Below are 22,602 nucleotides of genomic sequence, written 5' to 3'. Positions count from 1 at the left end.
AATATGCAGGGATTTAATAAACTCTCAATAGGCACAACCCTGTATCTCGATCATTATCATTCATATCAGGACCAGCCCCACGGTGGGAAGACAAAGGTGGAGTACAACTTCACAAAGGAGGAATCTCATTTTTGCAAAAGTAAAAGCAAGTTGCAGCCTGTGCTTCTCTGCAATCTCCACACTCACAGAGATGTGTGAATTCCATCTGCAACTATTTTCTCAGAGTGTCATCCTGTCCCACATCAAATGTCGGATGCTGGGGGCTGCAGGGACGATAAGAGTGATAGGGCATCTAGCAGCAGGCAGAGGCAGTGATTGGGCGCAAGGGCAAGAAAGAGGACATTCAGTCTCTGGATGATGGTGACACTTCAGCGATTGGAAGCAATACCACCTGCCACAATCAAAATGAAAGACAGAGCGGGACGCTGGTGGTGCACACCTGTGATCCTAGCTACGCAGGAGGCTGAGATCTGAGGATCGATGTTTGGAACCAACCCAAGCAGAAATGTATGTCTAATTAAGAAGCAAACTGCCAAATTGGAGGTATGGCTTAAGGGGGTAGAGTCCTAGCCATGAGCAAAGATGCTAAACAAGAGTGTAAGGCTCTGAGTTCAAACCTGGGTATACACACACACACACACACACAAAACAGATGAAAGGCAGAATCAGTTTTTCTGGAGTGAATGCTCTGAGAAGAGTCAAGCCATAAGACAAATTTATGAGACCCTTGTCTCCGATTAGGCAGCAAAATGCCAGAAGTGAAGGTGTGGCTTAAGTAATAGAGTGCCAGCTGTGGGAAGAAAAGCTGAGCTACAGCATGAAGCTCTGAATTCAAGCCCCAGTACTGACACACACAAAAAAAGAAAAAACCTCATACATTTCTAGGGTTATAAATGAATCTTTTAGCATCTGAATTAAGCTTGGGCATTAATAGGAACAAACCATGAGACATTGCACCAATGGGTCACACAAGTGAACCAGAACCAAGAAGGCTATACTATAAATGATTTCAAATCCTACCTCTGGGCTGGGAGCAGTGGCTCATAACTGTAATTCTAGCTACTTGGGAGCTGGAGATCAGGAGGATTGTGGTTTAATGCCAGCACAAAAGTTTGCAAGACACCCATTTCAACCAATAAAAAGTTGAGCATAGTGTCACATACCTATCATCCCACGTATACAGAAATCATAAATAGGAAGATTGCTGTCCAGGCCAGTTAAGCAAAAACATGAGACTGGGCAAAACTAAGGAGAACAACAAAGGGATTGGGAATGGCTCAACTGGTAGATCACCTGCCTAGCAAGGGCAAGGCTCTGAATTCAACCCCAAGTATCATATAACAGTAGTAACAACAATAACAAAGCAAAAGTGTATACAACATTGACCTCAGACAGGCTACTTCTCTAGCTTTGGGTTTCTTTCTGTATGGGATGATAAATAAACCCACTTAAAGGTCTCATGCTTCAATGAGACAATGAATATAAATGTTTGCACAGTGCCGGCAGCTTGGAACCTCAAAACCAGCAGCCACCAGTACAGACCCCATGTTCTGCTCCTCTTTTTTAATGATTAATTTGACTAATCAAAGGAAAGGATGAAAGGCAGGGGCTCCCTGCCCAGTAGTCTCAAAGAGATTACTCCAAGTCTTCTCCTCTTAAGCAATGACAGGTGGGTACCCAGGCATTTGGCACAGAAGTTCCTCACTCTAAGTGGAGAACAAGTTGAGCTTTGACCTCAGTTGTGAGGACAGGAAGAGTCAACATGAAGTCCCACAGGCCCCCACTACCCTGAGAAACTCATGGTGGCATGGTCTCAGTGTCGGTAGAGAACCAGGTCCACCATTTTCCTTCTGTTGGAAATTCCAAAGCTTGAAGTTTAAAAGAAGAAGAAGGAAAGAAAAAAACCCAACACACACACAAAGAAATGTTTTCTGCAGCTGTTTTGGCAGTTGGGGAGTCATTTACCAACTTCAAGCTCAACTTAATGAAGTTGGGGTAGGCGGTTTCCAGGGAGTTATGCTTCCCAGCAATCTCGGCTGCCCAACCGGCAAAGAGGGCTGCCAGGGTGGTCGGTGGGGAGCAGTAACAGTAACACGTTTTGTATTTGTCATCAGAATAGCGCCCCCGGGCACAGGGGTGGTGCCCATGGCCGCTCAATGGTGTATTTGTCATATGGCCAGTGACACAATCAATCGACCCTCTTACACACCGGTGTTTATTAGCCATTGTATAAATATTTCACCCCTCCCCGACTGACACATAATCTCTTCTTTGCTGCCTCTGACAAATGAACATTTCTCTGTAGACTCTTAAATGAATATGTGTCACAGCTATGTCACTGATTAATTTTTTTTTACCACCACGAACAACGATGCATAGAAATGTAACTTATATTCATTTCCCGGCTTGAGCCCAGCTGTCTAAAAAAATTCCACCAGCAGCTACAACTGACAGACAGCTATCCCAATGCCTGGGCCTGCTGACGTGTGGTTGTGTGAGTGCCAGCTTGTTAATTACTGGCTTTCTCTTCCGGCCTGGCTGCTGAGTAGCCAGCCACAAGGACCTTAATCACTACTGGGGCCAGGTGGGACTTGCTATCAGAGGCTCCTCCAGGGGCCATCTCCCCAGCCCAGCCTAACCTCACTTTTTTCTTTCTCTCTCTAAGCCATCAGCTACCTTTTTCTATGGGTCTTGATTTGAAGATGTCCCTGAAGTCACCTCTGTAACACTCTTAGCCACTTTAGACCCTTTACCTACTGCTCTGTGCGATCTTGGGCATAGAGACTGTTGGCCAAGCCCAGGTGGGTGTGTTCTAAATATTTGTGGACAGGAAATCAGCCAAGTGCAACTGTTGAGCAATGTTCCGGCCACCTGATACCTAGTATTCCTGGTTTCAGTGAGTATTCTTGGAGCACTTACTATGTGCTAGGTGCTCAGCTGATGAGCAAGACAGACAAGCCTACATAGACTTAGTCCAAATGAAAAGGTGCCCATCTCTTGGAAGATTAAAAAAAAAAAAGATGCCTGGGGTTGGAATGGAGGGGAAGCTGGCTCTTAGAGCCTTCTGTTTAAGGCCCCTCCTGGCCCCAAGGATGATTAAGGTCTTTGTGGCTGGTTACTTGGGTTTAGGTTCAGTAAAGGATACCCAGGCTCTGGGGAATAGGCATTGATTATTTCCTAGTCACAGCTATGAACACTAAACTAACTTGCTTTTGTATTACCACAGCATGTTTGAGTGGGGGAGTTGGAATAAAAGCCCATGCCCTCTTACCCCAGAGCCTGCCCATCTAATCATTCTCAGTCAATCACCCTAACTCTCTTGCCTGCCTCCTCCACTACAGAGCTCCTTCCCTTTTCTCATTCTTCTCCTTCACACTTTCCAGTTCCAGGCAAGTTCTTGAGTCACCTTGGGCTGCAGAGCTAATTCAGCATCCCTGCCCCCACCTCAACCCAGTCCATCTGCTGCTCCCCTTCTCTGCCCACCCACCCACTGGCACTGGACTGAACTTTCAGCAGGTGTCTAGGCTACCCCTACCCCCCTTCACCTCCATCCACCTGTGTCCCCTGCACCTGTGTCCTTTCCCTGATGTCATAGAACCCTGGGCTGGGAGCCAAGTTCATATACCTGGGGACACTTCCAGTAGATTAACTAGCTCATACCAGCTCTACTATGCCCCACAGACTCGCCAGAGACTAACCTGAGAAACGGGGACCCCCCCCAACTGCTCTATGGGTAGGACAATCTCAGGCAGTTTTGAAGGCAGGGGATGCATACCCCAGGGACTTGATACTCCCTGATGTGTGTCCAGCAAGCTCTAATGAACCAGTCAAACTTGTTGAGGGCTGCAGAAAGGCAGAGCGCACAGAAAGGGAGTGGATCAGAGTCCCAGTGGCTCTACTTACCAACTGTGCATCCTGGACAAGCAAGCCACTCTGCTTCTCTTTGTCTTGTACTCTGGGGACAGTAAGACCTATATCCCAGAGCTGTCGGAAGGTTAAAAAGAGTGCACCTGGGTGGCTCCCAGCCCAGCACCTGGCTGTGCACAGTAAACAAGAATGTCCTTCCTTCCCCTTGGGAAGGCAGCAACTGGATCATCTCCTAGTCAGAGAAGAAAAGCAAGACAACACACACGCCTGTTGATATCCTACAGGTGGCTCTGAACCCCAAAGTGTGTGATGTAGGGGGAGGAGCAGCTTCAAGGAAGGAGGGGAAAGCACTGAGCGTGGGTTGCCCAGAGCACATGCTCTCTCCTCCAATCAGCGTCATTCAAAACCATGCAGCCGGAGTGAACTGCATATGGATGTGCATTATGTCATTGAAAAGCCACAAAACTCCCATGAGCTCCATGTGACTGCTAAAGAAATTGAGGCCTGAAGAGGTTAAAGCAACTGCAAAAGGTCACACTGAGACAGAGACTTGCACCAGGTCTCTCCCTCCCAAGACAGGGCTCTCAATGACCACCCTCTGCTGTCTCCCTCAAATCTCCTCCTCCCCACCCCTCACATTCACCCAGGGCATCCTCCAGGGAGCAAGCCCACTTGCCCTGTGATGTCACCCAGAGCCTGACGTCAAGGCTGATGGGCCTCAGTGAATGAGGGCTGGGAAGAAGCTCAGATGACACAGACCTGGGTGGGTACCAGGAAGACTGTAAGCCTGGGGCAGGGAAGGGGGGGCGGCACAGGGAAGGCAACGCAAGAAAGGGACTCACAGGACTGGCCCTTCAGCTGGCAGTGAGCAGTGCTATCCTCTGTACATTTCCTTGTTGGAAATGGAGCACTGAGCCCCGGAAATCAGGACAAAAGCACCACCCACAGCTCTGGTCTCGATGACTCAGATTCCACCTCCCACAGACTCCTCCTGTGTGTGTTTCTGAATGTGTGTACCACGCGTGCGCCCCACCAGCTTGTGAGACTGTCGGCTGTGATATGTATGTGTGTGCGTGTGTGTGTGTGCAAGTGTGTGTGTGTGTGCACGCACATGCATGTGCCTGAGCTGTGGCCATCTGCATATCTGTCTCCCAGCCAGAGTTCAGAGCTTAGGATGATCAACAAGGTCAAAGATAAGCATAGGATCAGCAGTCACTTGTTCTGAGGCTCTGTGCTGAGCAAAATCTTTACAGCATTGGATTGTACACCTTGATCTGGTGAGTACTATTGTTAATCCTATTGTATTGATGATGAAACAGATTCAGAGATGTTAAACTTCTTTCCAAAGTCACACAGCCAAGAAATGTTGAAATTATCAGATGTCAAAGTTTGTGCCTAGTCAGGTGCCTGTGGCCACCTCTAATCCTAGCCACTCAGGAGACTGAGAACTGAGGATCACAGTTCAAAATCAACCTGAGCAAAAATGTCCCCATGAGATTCTCCAATTAACCTCTCAAAACCTGGAAGTAATGCTGTGGCTCAAAGTGGTAGAGTGCTAGCCTTGAGCAAAAGAGCTCAGGGGCATCATCCCAGGCCCTGAGTTCAAGATGGACACCAACAACAATAAAAAGTCTGCCTAATAAAATGTTCTTTCTTTCTACCCCACCCCGACCCCCAAGGAGAGAAGACCTAAGGGATCTTGACATAACCAGAAGCCACTCTGGGTGTCTGAAGGAAGTGGGGGTGGGGGGGGTGGGAAACAAGTCAGAGGGGAAGGGGGACAAATAGCAGATAGACATAGGAACAGGAGGGGGCAGGGCCGCTGTCTCCGAACAGGTGTCAGAGAAGCAGTGACAGCCACTTAGAACCACAGTGGCAAGCCTCCTTTACATGGCGATTTGCATATATTTGCATGCATTTGCATCACCAAATCTGTGGAAACGGCCTTAATGGTCCCTGCCTCAGAAGACTGGCAGAAACTGAGAGGGTGGGAGTTGACAGGGAGGGCCTGGGGAATTCAGAAAGGGAAGGAGGGAAGAGCGTGCAGGGAAGGCCTTGGGAGGCTCCGGCCCTGTCAAGACAATTTGTAGGGGATAGAAGAGTCTCTCCCAAGAGCCTTGAGAAGCTTAACCATTCCAAGTCCTTCTCCTGAGGGTAGTAAGGAAAAGCAATGAAGAAACTGAAATCGGGAAGAGATGAGGAGAGTTGGGGACCCTGGCCAGTGGAGGACACAAAGGACCTCGCGCGGTGTCTGGAGGCTGGGAGGCTGCCGTAGGTCAGTGGCTCGGTGTTAGGGCGCCATCTCGTGGATATTTGCTGAAATGCTTCCTCTTGGTCGCAGACCTTTCTGCATCTTCTTGGGCAAAACACGTGTCCTTGTCGCCTGTGCCGCCCAGCAAGTGCGCGTTGAAACCCAGTCCAAAACCATGAGTCTCCATGGACCTAAGGACCTGCGATTGTCCAGAAAATCACTAGCAGGGAGATGCCCATGGGGTTCAGGCCAGGCTAAGGTGAATGGGTTCTGTCAGCTTAATGGTGATGTCAGAAAACATGGCTGTGTCCGTTCTAATGCTGTGTCCTCAGCAAACTGACCTCTGAAACAGTTTCCTCATCTATGAAATGGGGATGACAACATTTTTGTGAGACTACAGGATGAAATACATCTTACAAGCGTATTGCAATAGATGGAATGAAATACAAAAGATGAGATGAAGTGCTCAATTGAGACTCTCATGCATGAGCATGACCTTGAAATTTCCTTGAAATGTGTGCCTTACACCTCTTCACCCATATGCCTACCCCAGCTTGTTAGCACAATGCTTGGCACAGGAGACTTAACAAGCAGGATCTGTGGTGACCATCAGGTGCTAGGCCTTGGGGAAGCAGCACTCAGCCCCACTCCCATGTAGGTGAGGGTCCCCTTTCCAGGGAGTCAGAAATAAAGTAGAAATCACAGGCAGTTACAAGTGGAAGGATATTGAGCCCTAAACTTTTCAGAATCTTTTCAGATTCTCTGTGACCACCTGAGGGTTAAGGAAGGGATTCAGACCTGGTTCATAGAGGGTCAGTGTACTAGCTTGGAAGATTTGGAGGGGGACTTTTGCCATATTAGGCCATCTTGGGGCAATTCTAAAGGGTGATGATGAAGGGGAGTTCAGTGTGCACACTTGGGAGCAGTGTGCCTGGGAATCAGGTTTGTCAGCATAGAAGTGGCCAGCAGTGTGACTGTCCCTACATAGAGAAATTACAAGTCCTGGAATTCAAGTGGAAGTGGAGATGATGCATCTCACACTCACACTTGCAGAATATTTGCTTTCTGTCCTTCAAACTGCAGGTTCTGACTGTTAGAGGTTCTAGTTTCCAGGAAGGGAAACATACACTAAGGGTTATAGTAAACTTTCCACTAAGCTGGAAACTGGAAGGATTACCTAGATGTCTTAAGTTTGCCATGCTGGTGGACCAATAGAGGACATTACTATACTGACCAGGATCATTGGTTCTGATAGCCTGAAGAAGCCAGAGCTGCAGTAGGTACACACGCGCGCGTGAGCATGTGCACACACACACACACGCACACACAGGCTCATGCAAACTATGGGGATTTGAACTCAGGCTTGATGCCTGCTAGACATGTACTCAACCACTTGACCCTTGCCCCCAGCTCCCTTTGATTTAGGCTATTTTTCAGATACGGTTTTGTATTTTTGCCCTGGGCTGGCCTCAGACCGAAATCCAATCACCTAATACCTCCAGTGTAGCTAGGATGGCATGCTTGGATTCTTGGTTGAGAAGAGGTCTTGCTAATTTTTTTCCCCTAGGCTTGTCTCAAACCACAATCCTCCCAATCTCTACTTCCTGAGTAGCTGAAATTATAGGCACTCGCCAACATACTCAGTTAAGAATGACCATTCTAAAGGGGAAAGGTGATCAAGAGATCAGACCTTCTTGGCAGAATCATCTATGTAACTTCACTGGCAATACCCTGGTTCTGCAAAGGGACAGCTGAGGGTGAGGGAAGGAGGGAGAAGGTAGCAGCCACACAGGCAACTGGTGACTCAAGCTGGCCCTTTTCCCCCCTGAGATCACATCCTGCACAAAAGAACCTATTGACCCACGATTGTGCCTCCTCTCTTAAGAGGGATGAAAATGTTGTTCATTGGAGAAAATGAGAAAGGGCAAATTATGGTGTAGAGGTCAGATATAATGAGAGGGGAACCAGGGGACTCTGGTATGAGAAGGCATGGCAGTGATTTAACCTTTCTTCTTAAATCCCTCGACTGCCTCCTTGCTCTCTCTGAGGTACTCCTGCACTTTCAGGCTTGGATAAATGCCACATGGCATTGAGGAGAATTTGGTTGCCAAGTGCTACCTTGTAGCAGACAACAAAGCCCAGAAGCATGGCAGGCTCATTCTGTGGGTGCACTTTGACCTGCAGAAGAAAGATGGAGGGTGGGTGGGAGCTGTGGACCACCCAAAGATGCTCCTCCTCCTCCCCTCCTGGAAGTTCCAATCTCAGGCAGCCTGTGGTGTCACTGTGTGGCTCCTGTGCAGCTGTGGTTAGAACATCAAAGCATGGTGCCACCCTGCCTTGGATCTTCCCTGCTCATCCTCAGAAACCTGAGCCTCCACTCAACAGTCTCTGCTTCTAGAAGACAAAGGGAGGGCTATCTTCTCCTTTGGGTCCTCCATTGTGGTCACTGGAGGAACTGAGTCTGACTACTCCAGCCAGGGTCTATAATCCTAGCTCCTCAGGAGGCTGAGACCTGAACATCAAGGTTCAAAGCCAGCCCAGGCAGAAACATTGGCGAGACTCTTATCTCCAATTAAAAAGTTGGAAGTGGAGGTGTGAATCAAGTAGCAGAGTACCAAACTTGAACAAAAAAGGCCAAGTGAGGCGCTGAGTTCAAGCCTTAGTACCAGCATACACTCATACAACCCAAAAGAAAGAAATAAAGAGCCCAGTGGGCAGGAACCATCTGACTACTTTTCAGAAAAGAAAGGGGCTGACACAGAGATAAGGAAGGAGGGAGTAGATAGGACAAGAAAGGGGTCAGGAAGTTTAGTCCCAGAGAGAGAGCTGTCCCCTGTAAATGGGCTGTGTTTTGGAGATGAGGTTGATCTCTGGACCTGTAGTGTTTATGCACTGGGGCATGGGAAGTAGCCAGAGGGTGGGAGACTGTTTTTAGTCTATATGTGCTGCTATAACAAAAGTAACAACCCCAGATGAGCTAATACAAAAGCAACAGAAATCTTGTACTCACAGTACAGATGCTGAGAAGTCTAAGATCAAAGCACTGTCAAGTTTGGTATCTACTGAAGGCTGTTTTGTGCTTCAAAGTGGTGTCAAATTCATACTTAAGAAATACTAACTCAAGTGAGGAAAAGAGTGACGTTGTCCACAAAGGACTTTTTACCTGACTTATATAACTGTAATCCCTCTGTATAGCACCTTTATAGTAACAATTAAATTTGTTTTTAAATCAAAAACTGGAAGAAAGAAAGAAAGGAAGGAAGGAAGGAAGGAAGGAAGGTAGGAAGGAAGGAAGGAAGGAAGAAAGAAAGAAAGAAAGAAAGACCCAGCTGGGCACCTGTGGCTCACACCTATAATTCTAGCTACTCAAGAGCTCAAGAGGCTGAGATCTAAGGACTGTGGTTCAAAGCCAGTGTGGGCAGGAAAGTCTGTGAGACCTATCTCCCATTAATCACCACACACACAAAAAGCTGGAAGTGGACCTGTAGGTCAAGTGGAAGGGTGCCAGCTTTGAGCAAAAAAGCTCGGGGACAGTGCCCAGTACCCTGAGTTTAAGCCCTAGGACAGGCACCAAAATAGAAGAAGGAGGAGGAAGAGGAGGAGAAAGAGGAAGAGGAGGAGGAGGAGGAGGAGGAGGAGGAGGAGGAGGAGGAGGAGGAGGAGGAGGAGGAGGAAGACAACAACTAACCTATCTCATCTCATAAAGACCTCACTCCCTAATATGATTGCACTGGGAGTTAAGTTTCAACTTGAATTTTGGAGACAGTGTAATCCTTCAGGTCATAGACTAGAAAGGGAATGGCACCCCAGCCTCAGGTCCTTTGCATTTCATGATTTTCATTTGCCTAGTATGCTTTCTCACCTACTCTCACTTACTGCTATCATTCTGACACTTCAACTTAAGGAGAACTTTTTAGAGAAGCCTTCCCAGATGCGACAAGCTGCCTTTACTATATATCATTACAGAGTAGCTCTTCTGAAGATGCATCTCAGTTTGTAATAACACATTCATTTGGGGATTCCTTCATAAATGCCCCCTTGCATCAAACTGTTCATACTCTGCTGTATAGTCATATTTCTAACCCCTTGAGCAGAAGTTGACAAGAAGAGATGCTCAAAAAATAGAAGACAGGGCTGGAGACATGGCTCAAGTGGTAGAGTGCCAGCAGGCACTCAGGGAAGCTCAAGAACAGCACCCAGACCCTGAATTCAAGTCCCAGAACCAGCACACAAGAAAAGAGAAGTAACAAAAGAAAACTGCTAAGAAATCTTGGAAAATAGTAGGAATAGCAGAAGATATGCAATATGCTCTAACTGGGCCATAAGATGCCACAGGCTGATTGATTAAAACAGGTAATCGGATATGCCAGGCTGATGGGGTAGTAAAAAAGCTGGATATATCCCAGAGTTGCCATGGAAGTGACTGGTAAAAATAGTAACAAGAACAGGAAATACATGCTGAGCCCTTGTGGAAAGGGCGTCAGCCCTTTTCCACATATTACCCAGATATTCCCATGGATTCATCTTCACAACAAGCCTGTCAGCATTTCCATTTTGCAGAAAAAGAAAGAGAGGTACGCAGGCCTAAATACCCTGCTCAGCTCACACAGCTCGTGCAGATAGAGTCAGGGTTTACTGTACAACTTTGCTCTTAATTGCTATACAGCTTCCCTTTTAGTGGCCAAGTGGTTTGGTGGCCAAAGTGGTATTCAAAGCAACTGTGGCTGCTGTAGTCTATTTACTATTTGGGTGGGAGATGGGAGATGTGGAAGGAGATACTGGAGAATTCCTTTCTGCTGATTCTGCCACTCCCTCTGCTGATTAGTGTGTTCTGTTCTATATATAATGAATCTGCAAATCAGGCAGGTTTACAATATTGAGAGAAGGTCAAGCTCCAGAAATCAGCCTCCCTTTCCCTAGCCCACTGAACTGCCTTGTGCCCATCGACAACAGACCAGGATGACATCCACTGCAGGCCTGCTCCATGCCAGGCTTGAGTCCCTGGGCCCTTACCAGAGAAAAAGCAATGCTGCAAGTACAGTATATGGATGGAAGCTAAATGAACTGAACAGAAGCTCCATGGAGAAGAGTCCGGGGAAGACACTGCTGTATTCATATTCAGATGCACAGAGACTTTAGTATAGCCGCTGCAGCGGGGGTCTCCACCAGCTGCTTTCACCCTCATTCATCCCTGCGTGACCTGTTTCTGCCCTTACAAAGGCTAAGAACATGAACATGGAGAAGTGGCTCATGCCTTGCAGGCCAGAGGCTGAAGCTCCATCGCATGCCTCTTCAAGTTCCCAGTGACCCTAATATCAAAGGGTTCTCTTTGCCTTGCTGTGCTTAGGCTGCAACGATTCCCTTTGAATCTGTTCAATCACATCAGCCAGAGATTATGGGAAGGAACAGAGAGAGATGCACAGACAGAAACAGACAGAAGATGGAGAGATAAACACACAGAAAACCACAGATTCAGAGAAAGGAAAGACAGAAATGCACTCAGAGGAAGACAGAGAAAAAGAAAGAGACAGAAGGGGAGACAAGGAAATAAATATAAAGATAAAAGAAAGGGGGGGGGAAAAGCTGGGTACCGGTAGCTCACACCTGTAACCATAGCTACTCAGGAGGCTGAGATCTGAGGATTGTGGTTCAAAGCCAGCCCAGGCAGGAAAGTCCATGGGACTCTTATCTCCAATAAACCACTCAGAAAACTGGAAGTGGTGCAGTGGCTCAAGTGGTAGAGCTCTAGCCTTGAGCTGAAGAGCTGAGGGACTGCGTTCAGTCCTAGAGTTCAAGGCCCATGACCAACAAAAAGAAGGAGGAGGAGGAGGAGGAGGAGGAGGGAAAAAAAACTGGGTGCCAGTGGCTCATACCTGTCATCCTAGCTACTCAGGAGGCTGAGATCTGAGGATGGTGCTTTGAAGCCAACCCAGGCACTTATCCCCAATTAACCACTCAAAAACTGAAATTGGTGCTGTGGCTCACATGGTAGAGAGATAGCCTTGAGCACAAAGAGGCTCAGGGACAGCACTCAGGCCCTAAGTTCAAATCTACACTAATGGAAGAAAGGAAGGAAGAAAAGAAGAAGGAAGAAAAGAAGGAAGGAGAGGTCTCTGTACAGCATTTTTACAATTAAAAAATGTACAAAAAAAGAAGTAGGAGAGAAGAGATAAGAGAAGAGAAGAGGGAAGGAAAGGGAAGGGAGAAGAGGGGAAAAGAAGGGAGAAGGGAAGAGAGGAAAAGGGATGAGACTTAAAAGGGAAAAGGAGCTGGGCTACCCAAGGGGCTGAAATGTGAGGCTCAAAGCCAGCCCAGGCTGGAAAATGTGAGATTCTTATCTCTAATTAATCACCAAAAAAGTAAAAAACGGAGCGGTGGCTCAAATGGTAGAGCACTAGCCTTGAACACAAAAGCTCCAGGACAGTGCCCAGGTCCTGAGTTCAAGCCCTAGGACTGGCACACACACAAACAAAAAGGGCAGGGGGAAGCCAGAAAGAGACAGAGAGATAGAGAGACAGAGACAGAGAGACAAAGACAGAGACAGAGGCAGGGGGAGAGGGAGAGGGAGAAGGAGAGAGAGAGAGAGAGAGAGATACAACGCAAGAACAGTAGCCTCCACCCACCCCATCTTGTTGATCCAGAGAAGTATGGCCTGAAGGAGGAAGTTGGGTCTCCTTTTTTGAGTGTTGGCCCTGAACTTCTGGCCCAGTCTCCTTAACTTAAGAGTCATGGAACTTAGATTGGAAAAAAATTATGTTATTCTAATTAATCTCTACCTGAAATTTACTATTTCCTTCTATTATAACTACATAAACAAGTCAGTCATATTAGCTATAAATGGTTCTGATACCAGTAGAGATCACATATATTTTCCTCTTATAATACAATTTCACAGATCTTTTGAACTATCATTTGCATTCATCATTACTTGAAAATTATATGAGGTATCAACCTAACACGACATCTTATTTAAAGCATTAATAAAAAGGCACATACATTACTATACTACATTAAAATAATTTTATAATTTTATTGCGATACAATTGGTTTCCTTTATAATACTATATATCTCATTTTATGTACTTTGAAACATTATTGTGAGACAAGGTCCATGTGCTTTATTTGATTGCCAAAGGGAATACAGAGCAAAAAGATAATCAGAAATCTTACATGTGTTCACCATCCACTCCCTGAGCCCATCTCCTCAGACCCTGTGCCCTGGGTTTTCTTTTCTTTTTTTTTGTTGGTCATGCAGCTTGAACTCTGGGCCTGAACGCTGTCCCTCAGCTCTTCAGCTCAAGGCTAGCGCTCTACCACTTGAGCCACTGCATCACTTCCAGTTTTCTGAGTGGTTTATTGGAGTTGAGTCTCATGGACTTTCTGTGCCCGGGTTGGCTTTGAACTACGATCCTCAGATCTCAGCCTCCTGAGTAGCTAGGATTACACGCGTGAGCCACCGGCATCCAGCCACCCTGGGTTTTCTTGTACTTCTCTTTTCTTGCTGGATTAGTTTAGATTCTCCAATAAGGAACAGCCAAATGCAGGATGATACATAAGGTGGAAATGCCTATGAGAGAAGGGGTCCTGGGGCTGAGAGAGCTGTGAGGGAGAAAGAGGGTTAAGAAAAGTTGGGAGGAAGCATCCTAGACCTCCATGCAATTGAAGGAAAGTTCCAGATCTCTGCTAAGTTCTATTATTGAGAGGGAGCAGCAAAGTGGAAGCCAGTCCTAGTGAAGAAATGGATGGGTTTCAGAGGGAAGCAATTGTGCTCTTGATTAATTTCAGCCCTTCAACCTGAAGATCTATGAGAAGTGCTGTCAATACCGCCACCATAGGTTGCCCAATCACTGCCTATGTGGAGAAGAGGCTCTGTGCTTATTCATCTTGCTCCAGGATCTTCTCCAGGGCTGTGGGTGGCTTGGAGAATTGGTTGGTCCTTTTCTAGTTGCAGGGCTTTGAGCAAGTTTTTGTTGTTGTTGTTGTCATCGTCATGGGGCTTGAACTCTGGACTTGGGCGCTGTCCCTACTTTCTTCAGCTCAAGGCTAGTGCTCTACTGCTTGAGCTACAGCCCTACTTTAGTTTTTTTAGTGGTTTATTGGAGATAAGATTCTCATGGACTTTTCTGCTCGGGCTGGCTTTGAACTGCAATCCTCAGATCTCAGCCTCCTGTATAGCTAGGATTCCAGGCAGGGGCCACCTGTGCCTGGCTTTGAGCAAGTTTTTATTTTGTTATGTTGATCCTGGGGCTTTATCTCAGGGCTTGGGTGCTGCCCCTGAGTTTGTTTGTTTTTTCTGAAGTCTTTGACCTCTATCACTTGAGCCCCAGCTCTACTTTTGGCACTTTTTTGTTGTTGTTATTGTTGGTTAATTGGGGATGAGTTCCATAGACTTTCCTGCCCATTACTGGCTTTGAATCAGGATCCTCAGATCTCAGACTCTTGAGTAGCTAGAATTACAGGCCTGAGCCACCAGCACCTGGCTTTAGTATGTTGTTTAATGTCCCCTTACCTGCAAAAATGGGGGGTAATGAAAGTCTCTAATAGGAATATTGTGACGAATATTTGAAGTTTGCTAAGCAAAGTTTGCACAGGGCTTGGGATATAGGCAGCTCTCAATAACTAGTAGCTATTGTGATTATTATTATTATTTCCCTGTAAGGAAGGCTGACGATGACAGTCCTTTCCTGAGCTAGGCAGTTAGTTGGAAGAGGTGAGAGCCACTTCCCCTGAGGCTGGGGTCTTCCCCGGCTACTGATAGTTCCTGTGTCTGCTGACTCACAGCCAACTTCCTCTTATACAAACAGGAAAACACAGCTGGCTGGTGGGGGGGCACCCCCCCCCCTAAACCCCACACAGCTAAGGTACTGGCCCTGCTTTGTGGAGGAAGTGACTTTGACTCTCGGAGGCCAGCCTCCAGTGTGTATGTATATGTGTGTGTGTGTGGGGGGGGGGGTTCTGCAAATGGAGGAGGGGAAATGAGCACTTTCTTCTCAGCCTTCTGGCAATGTTCAAGTGGGAAAGTAAGAGAAGAGGCTTGGTCCAAGAATGGAAAGGCTCTTTGTTTGGTCACTGAGGCCCCAGGGCGCCAGCCTCAACCCTACAATCCCTGGTTTGGGAGGGGGGAAAGGGGGTCATTGCTTTGCTGACCTTTATTCCTTGGAAGAAACCTAGATCGGGCCTTTGGGATGGTGGAAGCTGATGAGACGCCTCTGCTAGACCTTCGCCCCATGTGCCAAGGCTGCCCCCCATCCCTCAACTAGGTGTCCGGTCCAGCCACACTGCTGGGAGTGAGACAGAGCCCGACCCCTCATCCCCTGTGCAGCGCTCTTCCTTTCTCTGTTTGTACTTCTGTCCTATCTGTGGTCTGGTTCCTGTCTTTGTCCTGGGGCCTTGTCTCACTCTGGGACGGGGGCAGAGAGGGGGCAGAACCCAGATAAGTAGAGCAGTTGGGTAAGGGACCGAATCAGCAGAAGGTGAGCGCTTGCACAAGTGGCTCAGGCCCGCGGCCGGCCGTGGCGGGGGGGAGCAGTGGGGACCCAGGTAGGGGGAACCGGAGGGGCGGGGAGGAGCAGGGCGGGGCCGGGCCGTCGGGGGGAGGGCGGTGGGGAGGCGGGGACGGCGCTGGACTTCTGGCCTCGGACAGCTCTGCGGGTACCGGGAGCGGACCGCGGCGGCGGAGAGGTGAGGACCCCCGCCCCCCCCCCCCGGACCCCTACTTCCCAGACTCCACCCCATCACCTCCTCCGGGGGCCTTGGTGGGCTCCCCGGGCCCCTCTGCGCCCTCTACCTTCTCCTCCCCCTACCCTCCCCCTCCTCGCTGCGACCTGCCCCTCCCTCCTGTTGCCCAGCCTCTGCCACCTCCCCCGACCCCCTCCTTCGCCTGGCCCGCGCTGCCCCGCGTCGCCTGGCCCGCCCCCCCCTCCCCCGTCACTCTAGCGCTTCTTGCTTCCCAGACCCGTGCCCTCGGGCCCGGCCTGAGTCATCGGGGGAAACTGGGCCGTGACCATCCTCCAGGCCTGGCTGGGAGATGTCCCAGCCTGTGAGAAGCATGGGGACAGATGCCGGGACAAAGATGGAGCCCTGGTCAGGGACCTGGACCAGGAGTAACTTGGAGAGAGCAGTGCTGGCAGAGGCTGAAGGGACCTCCAGGGTCCAAGGAGTCCCGGGCCATAGATAAGAACTACTTAGAATGAGGACAGAGGCAAGGACACTCTTGCCAGGCGCAAAACAAAGCAGGACCAGGAGGGGGACAAAGGTGGATTTCGAGGTAGGGGTGGGGATGAAGTAGGGTAGAGGCTAAAACAAAGCTGAGAGAAAATTCCTGGGAGCAGAGATGGCCATGTCAGGGAACAGGGGAAGGGTCAGACTGACCCAATGGTGCTGCTGACAGGTAGAGACCTAGGCTCTGGGTAGGTATGGGAAGGGAAAAGGAAGGTTTGCAGAAAATGTGTGTGCATATACACCCGCGCATGCGTGCACATGTGCACACACAGACACGCATGCCACTTTATACTTCTGAGTTCCTGCAGGATGGTATACATGGGTGAAGACAAGAATAACTTGGGCTATCCTGGGCCTCTGGTTCTTCATCTGCCTGACCCCATTCTCCACCCAACTCTATTCCCTAAGTGACCCCTCCCCAGGCTGGGACCCCATGCATTGCAAATGGTTAGAGCCCAGAAGGCCTCCTGACCAAGCCAGGCAGGATGTGGGGGCAGGCAGGCCAGAGGGAGAGGAAGGAAGTCTGAAGAGAGACAATAGGTGGAAGGGGAGGAGGCACTGGGAATGATCAGGATTAGGATGTCCCGCCCAAATCTCAGCTTCAGAAGCCAGTGGGAGTGGGGTTCTCTAGCTCCTCCCCTTAAGGAGTAACTATAGCATAAGCCAAGTGACTTATGCTATAGTTTAATCAAGCCACTAATGTGACCCCTCCCTGCCCCCTAACTTCCTATCCCACCCTTCCCAGAAGAGTGCAATAAGTAGGGACAGAGTTTTGACCCAGACCCAGAGAAAGGCAAATATAGAGGCTAACACTAATACCACTTTCAATGAGCCCTTCCCCTCTCTGGACCCCACTTTCCTGTATATGACTTAGGTCACATAACTCTCATGTGAGAAGATAGTTCTTTATAAAATTCTGGGATAGCTCTGCCTCTGAATAGCAGGCCTTTTGGACATTTTTCTTTGGAAGAAGACTGGAGGTTGCTACCCACTGTCCAGGCCTCAGACTTTGGGCAGGGAGGGGGAAATCTCAGCCTGAGCCCTCCCTTCACCCTGCCCCCCCCCCCAGCAATGGCCTGAGCCCCCATGGCTGCCCCTCAGGACCTGGACATCTCTGTGTGGCTGGCTGCGGTACATCTGGAGCAGTATACAGACACGTTCCGGCAGCATGGCCTGGCTACGGCAAGTGCAGCCCAACATCTGGGCCACAAGGAGCTGAGGCAGTTGGGCATCAACGCCACTGGGCACCGGAAACGCATCCTGCGCCTGCTGCAGGCAGGCACTGCAGAGGGCTCCCTGGATCCCAAACTGGATAGTACCATGGAGCCATCCCCAAGCCCAGTCCCTCGAGCCCAGCCCCTCAAGCCTGTACCCAAACCCAGGACAGTGTTTAGTGGGCTCAGTGGCCCTACTACCACCCAGAGGCCTGGGATGAACCCACCCTTCTGGGGACCAGAAGAGTCCAAGAGTTCAGAGTCCAGCCCAAGTTCCCCTCCTCCCCCTACATCCTCTTCTGAGAGTTCAGCCCTGAATACCGTGGAGATGATGCCCAATGCCATCTATTTCGGTTTGGACTTAAGAGGCGGGACACAAGCAGCTCAAGTCACGTAAGTGGGGTTGGCTGCTTAGGGATCTTATTCTGGGGGAGGAGGAACAAGACATGAGGACAGTCTGTCTTTCTCTCTACCTTCACAACTAACAGATCTTTCTCCTAAGGTCTCCAGACAGCTCTCAGACAACTGCCCCCATCCCTGCCCTCAGGCCTACAACAGGCACAGGTAGGTAGGTTATCCTAGGTTTCAGTAAGCGGGATTTTGCACATCAGGACCTCAGATAATCTCACCTAACCCTGTTACCCCCTGCCAGTGCACATTATGGATCCAGGTTGCCTGTACTATGGTGTTCAGCCTGTAGGTGTTCCAAGTGGCCCCAACAGAAGAGAGGGCAGAGGTGTCTGCCAAGACAGGGCTGAATCCAGGTGAGTACTCCATCAGGTAATGGTGGGAGGAAGATAAGGGAAGCTTGAGGAGTAGTTGAGCTCACAGTGGCCATGTGTCCATTTAGTTATCAAATGTGCATTGAATGTACACTTGATGTATGCCAACCAGGCATTCAAGGCACAAGGTGACTATAATAGGCCCTCAGGCAGCTTGTGACTCAGTGGGACAGACAGAACACAAACCAAGTAGACAAACAGATCCATAATTTCAATATAGAGGATTAAATGTAGTGATTCATGCCTGAAATCCCAGCTACTGGGGAGGCAGAGATAGGAGGCTCATGGTCCAAGGCCTGCCTGGAAAAAGTACAAGATCCTATTTGAAAAGCAATTTGAAAAGCAAAAATACTGGTAGAGCACTAGAGGCTCTGCATTCAATCCGATGGAAGGTATTTTTTTTTTTTTACTTTTCCTTCTTCCATTCAGCATTTTTTTTTTTCTTGGTGCTAGTACTGGGCCTTTAGCTAAGGGTCTCACTCTCCAACTGCATTTTTTTGATCAGGGTTGGCACTCTACCACTTGAACCTCACTCCCACTTCTGGCTTTTTTGTTGGTTAATTGGAGATGAGTCATTCAGATTTGTCTGTCCAGGCTGGCTTTTGAACTGTGATTCTCAGATCTCAGCCTCCTGAGAATCTCAGAAGTACAGGTGGTTGGCTCCATCCAGCAAATGCTTATTGGACAACTGTTACATTCCAAATATAGACACTTGGGGTAGATGCGTGTACATAGAAATTCTTGCTCTTGTGGGGAGATGATCAGTTAATAAATTTATTTAATATACATAGTGAATAGAGAGCTATAGGCAGTATAGGGGACTGCAGGGTTTTTTTTAAATTAAGAATTACTAAGCATTAAGAAGATAACATTTCAGCAAAAACTAAAGTAGCTGAAACATTTCTGCAGGAATGGTGTCTCAGGCAGGGAAAGTGGTCAGAATGTGGAGGCTTCCAGGAAGGTATGCATTCAGGGAACTGCAGAGGCAGTCAGGAGGCCAGCAACATAGTTGGGGCAGATGGGCCTGGCTGGGCAGAGATGATGTCAGAGAGGTCAAGGGCCCCATCTGACAGGTAGGACCTTATAGAGACTTTCAGTTTTACTCTCTGAAATGGGAGGTTATTGGAGGGTTTTTTACTTACACTTTGAAAGGATCCCTCTGGTTGCTGTGCTGGAAATGGTGTATGTATGGGAGGAACAAAAGTAGTAGAGACCAGTTTGGAGGGTTTTTGTTTTTGTTTTTGTTTTGTTTTTGTATTTGGTTTTGTGTGATTTATGGGGCTTGAACTCAGCTTGGGCACTGTCCTTGAGCCTTTTTGCTCAAGGTTAGCATTCTGCTACTTGAGACACAGCTCCACTTTTAGCTTTTCAGTGATGAAGTAGAGGTAACAGTATGGACTTTGTTGTCCAGGTTGGCTTCAAATGGCCATCCTCAGATCTCAGCCTCCTGAGTAGATAGGATTGCAGGTGTGAGGACCTGGTTCTTAGCCAGTTTGGCAGTTTTTGCAGTAACCTATGTGAAAGATCTCAAAATGCTGTGATAAAAGTGGGAGTGATGAGAAGTGGCTAGATTTTGAGGGAAAACTTGTCAAGTTAACTTGGAGATGTGAGAAAAAAAAGACAGTTGGTCAAGAATTACTTCGAGGACTTTAGTATGAGCTTGTAACCACTAACTACGTGTAACTACAGGGCTATGAGATGTGGCAAGTCTATATTGAAATAAGCTATAAGTGTAGGACACCTTCCAGGTTTTGAAGACTTAGTAAACAAACAAACAAAAACACTGGATGAATATAACAGATATAAAAATAAATAACCTTAGTAATTTTTATGTTAGTTACATTCCAAAATCTTAATAGTTTGGTTATATTGGACTATATAAAGTATACTATTAAATTAAGCATATATATTTCCTTCAATTTTTAATGTTGCTATTGGAAAACTTGAGATTTAATTCATGGTTCACATTGAGTTGGACAGTACTGTTCTGAGCAACTGAAAATTTATAGAGTTGCCATGGTCGGAGATAAGAAGGACTGTAGGTAACACAGGTGAGAGGTGGAAGTGGGGGGCAGTTATCCAGAGTTCCATTTTGGACATGTTGAATTTGAAGGGCTTACTATTCATTCAAGACAGATAGATCACTGTGTACACAAATCTAGAATTTGGATGAAAGAGCTAAGCTGGAGACTTCAGTTGGGGAGGTCTTAGCATTGACATGGGGATACACAGTTATGAAGGTGTAGCCAGAGAAGAGGACTAATGAGACCAGATTCCTGGTACCCTCTGCAATCTAGAAAGTTAGGGGAAGTGGAAGGTTTAGCAAACAGACTGAAAAGCAGTGTCTAGTGAAGAAAAGAAACCAGGAGAATGTGATTTAGAAGAGCCCAGGGAACAAAGTATATTAGGAGAAGGGAAGGGCCACCTATGCCTTGTGTCGCCCAGAGGTCTGTTGCTGAGTAAGATAGGACTGAGAGCTGACTACTAGAATTGGCAAGGTAGAGGTCATTGAGAACTTTAACAAGGGCAGTCTTGGAGTGTAAGGAGGAAAGCCCAGTCCGTGGGTTTAAGAAAGAATGGAAGGAGAGGAGTTAAAAACAATAGACAACTTTGTTGAGCTTTTTTCTGCAAGGATTAAAAAAAAGACTGCTGATGGTGGAAATGGAGTCAAAGAAAAGGTTTTGTATTGAATGGAATGTTATGTATGTTTGTAAATGAGAGGCCAATGTAGGGAGACAAATGGTAGAAAAGTGAGAGGGATGTCTGTCAGTGAAAGGAGCAGGATGGGGCGCACAGAGGAAGGGCTGTCTCTGTACATGGGTGTTTATTGGTCACAGAAGGGAGGCTGAATATGTGTGTGAACCTGGGTAGCTAAGGCAATGGGAGTCAATGGAGTTCTGGCTGATTGCTTCCATTTCTCAGTGAAGTAGGAAACAAATAGGGAAGCGTTAGTGGTTTTCAGCCTAAAAGCTGACTCATAACCTGGGCAACCTCCAAAACTGTAAGTGCTTGGGCCTCATTCCCAGAGATGTAAAGCGAAATTATAAAACCCACGTACTGATATTTTTTAGTTTCGTAAGTATATTGAGGGTGAGAATCTTACTTAATGGAGTAATGTGAGTCTGCTCAGGATGGTTAGGGAAGGTTTCTCTGAGAAAAGGACATAAACCGGGATTTGGAGGATGATAAAAAGCAGCATAAGGAGATGAGGAAGGAAGCATGTTCGAGGCAAAGAAAATATGTACAAAGGCTCTAAAGGAGAAGAATGTGGTTAGACTGTAGTAAGCAAGGCTGAGGTTGATGCAACATGAGGTCTGACTGAGGTCAGGGTAGGAATTTAAACCCAGGGCCTCTCGATCACTCAGCTGGCACTCTAGCTCTCAAGTCATGGCTCCAGCAATGCTTTGTGCTGGTTACTTTGGAGACAGAGTTTTGCAGACCTTTCTACCTAGGCTGGTTTTGAACCTCAATCCTCCAGATCTCAGCTTCCTGAGTAGTTGGAATTACAGGTTTGAGCACCAGTGCCCAGCTCATTTACATTTTAAAAAGAGCTCTATAAGATGAAGGAAAATGGATTGTGGATGGAGGGCAAGAATGAAAGAAGTTAGGCAATTTGCAAGCTGATGGAAAATTTGTCCAAAGAGAGAAAGTCAAGTACTTCTTAGAAGCCAGAACCTATAAGACACTGATTAACTATGAGCAACCAAGGCAGGAAGCCATTTGTATGACCAGTTTTTCCACCCATGTACTACTAATGACAGAGGAGGGGGATTGTTAAAAATTCCAAGTATGCTTAGGGAAGAAGAAGCATGGTTATTTTGACATCTCAACCTTCTTACTTTCCATTTGGAAAAGAGATCTTGTATCTGCCAGGCATTCCACTAGGTGTTGTGGGTGAGGGTAGAGAAATGAGAGGGGATTCAGGGTGCTGTGTCTAATGTGTATTCCTCCCTGTTCTGACCCCTACAAAGGCTCAGCAGGCAGGATCTGGAAGCACGGGAAGATGCTGGCTATGCCAGTCTGGAGCTACCTGGGGATTCCACTCTCTCGCTACCCACCCTGGACCCTGAGACCAATGATGACCTCATTTCACCCTATGCCAGCTTCTCCTCCACAGCAGACCGCCCCATGCCCCTGCTCAGTAGCTGGCTAGATAAGCTCTCACCTCAGGGGTGAGGCTGCTGGGAAGGGAAGGGAGAAGAAGGATGCTGGGAGGTGGCGGAGGGTGGGGTAGGAAGGGATAAAGAGGCAGATCCTGAGTGCTCCC

At 47.8% G+C, this 22,602-nt stretch overlaps 1 protein-coding gene and 1 long non-coding RNA gene across 3 annotated transcripts in view; one reads left to right on the top strand and one right to left on the bottom strand.

Moving 5' to 3' along the window:
- Positions 1–4,437: 4,437 nt before the first annotated feature.
- LOC122118189 lies at positions 4,438–22,386 on the bottom strand. The gene is made up of 3 exons (XR_006149295.1): positions 22,297–22,386; positions 8,485–8,490; positions 4,438–4,448 (listed from the first exon to the last, which is right to left on the bottom strand). It is a non-coding gene; the product is annotated as an uncharacterized LOC122118189 (long non-coding RNA).
- Positions 15,779–22,602, top strand: part of Arap3 (ArfGAP with RhoGAP domain, ankyrin repeat and PH domain 3) — a 28,380-nt gene continuing 21,556 nt past the window's right edge. Inside the window, exons 1-5 of one of the 2 annotated variants that reach the window (XM_042692119.1) lie at positions 15,779–15,799; positions 17,409–17,946; positions 18,056–18,117; positions 18,206–18,317; positions 22,307–22,507. In XM_042692119.1, coding sequence (XP_042548053.1) covers positions 17,426–17,946; positions 18,056–18,117; positions 18,206–18,317; positions 22,307–22,507 — 896 coding nt within the window. In that variant the 5' untranslated portion in view covers positions 15,779–15,799; positions 17,409–17,425. Of the gene's footprint in view, positions 15,800–17,328; positions 17,947–18,055; positions 18,118–18,205; positions 18,318–22,306; positions 22,508–22,602 lie in introns of those variants that run through there. The other variant, XM_042692120.1, reaches the window with a different exon arrangement.

Source organism: Dipodomys spectabilis, unplaced genomic scaffold (assembly GCF_019054845.1).
Source record: "Dipodomys spectabilis isolate Male_0828 unplaced genomic scaffold, ASM1905484v1 ptg000147l, whole genome shotgun sequence".
Classification (NCBI taxonomy): domain Eukaryota; kingdom Metazoa; phylum Chordata; class Mammalia; order Rodentia; family Heteromyidae; genus Dipodomys; species Dipodomys spectabilis.
Note: the sequence above shows the minus strand (reverse complement) of the source record. Positions and strands in the feature narration are given on the sequence as shown.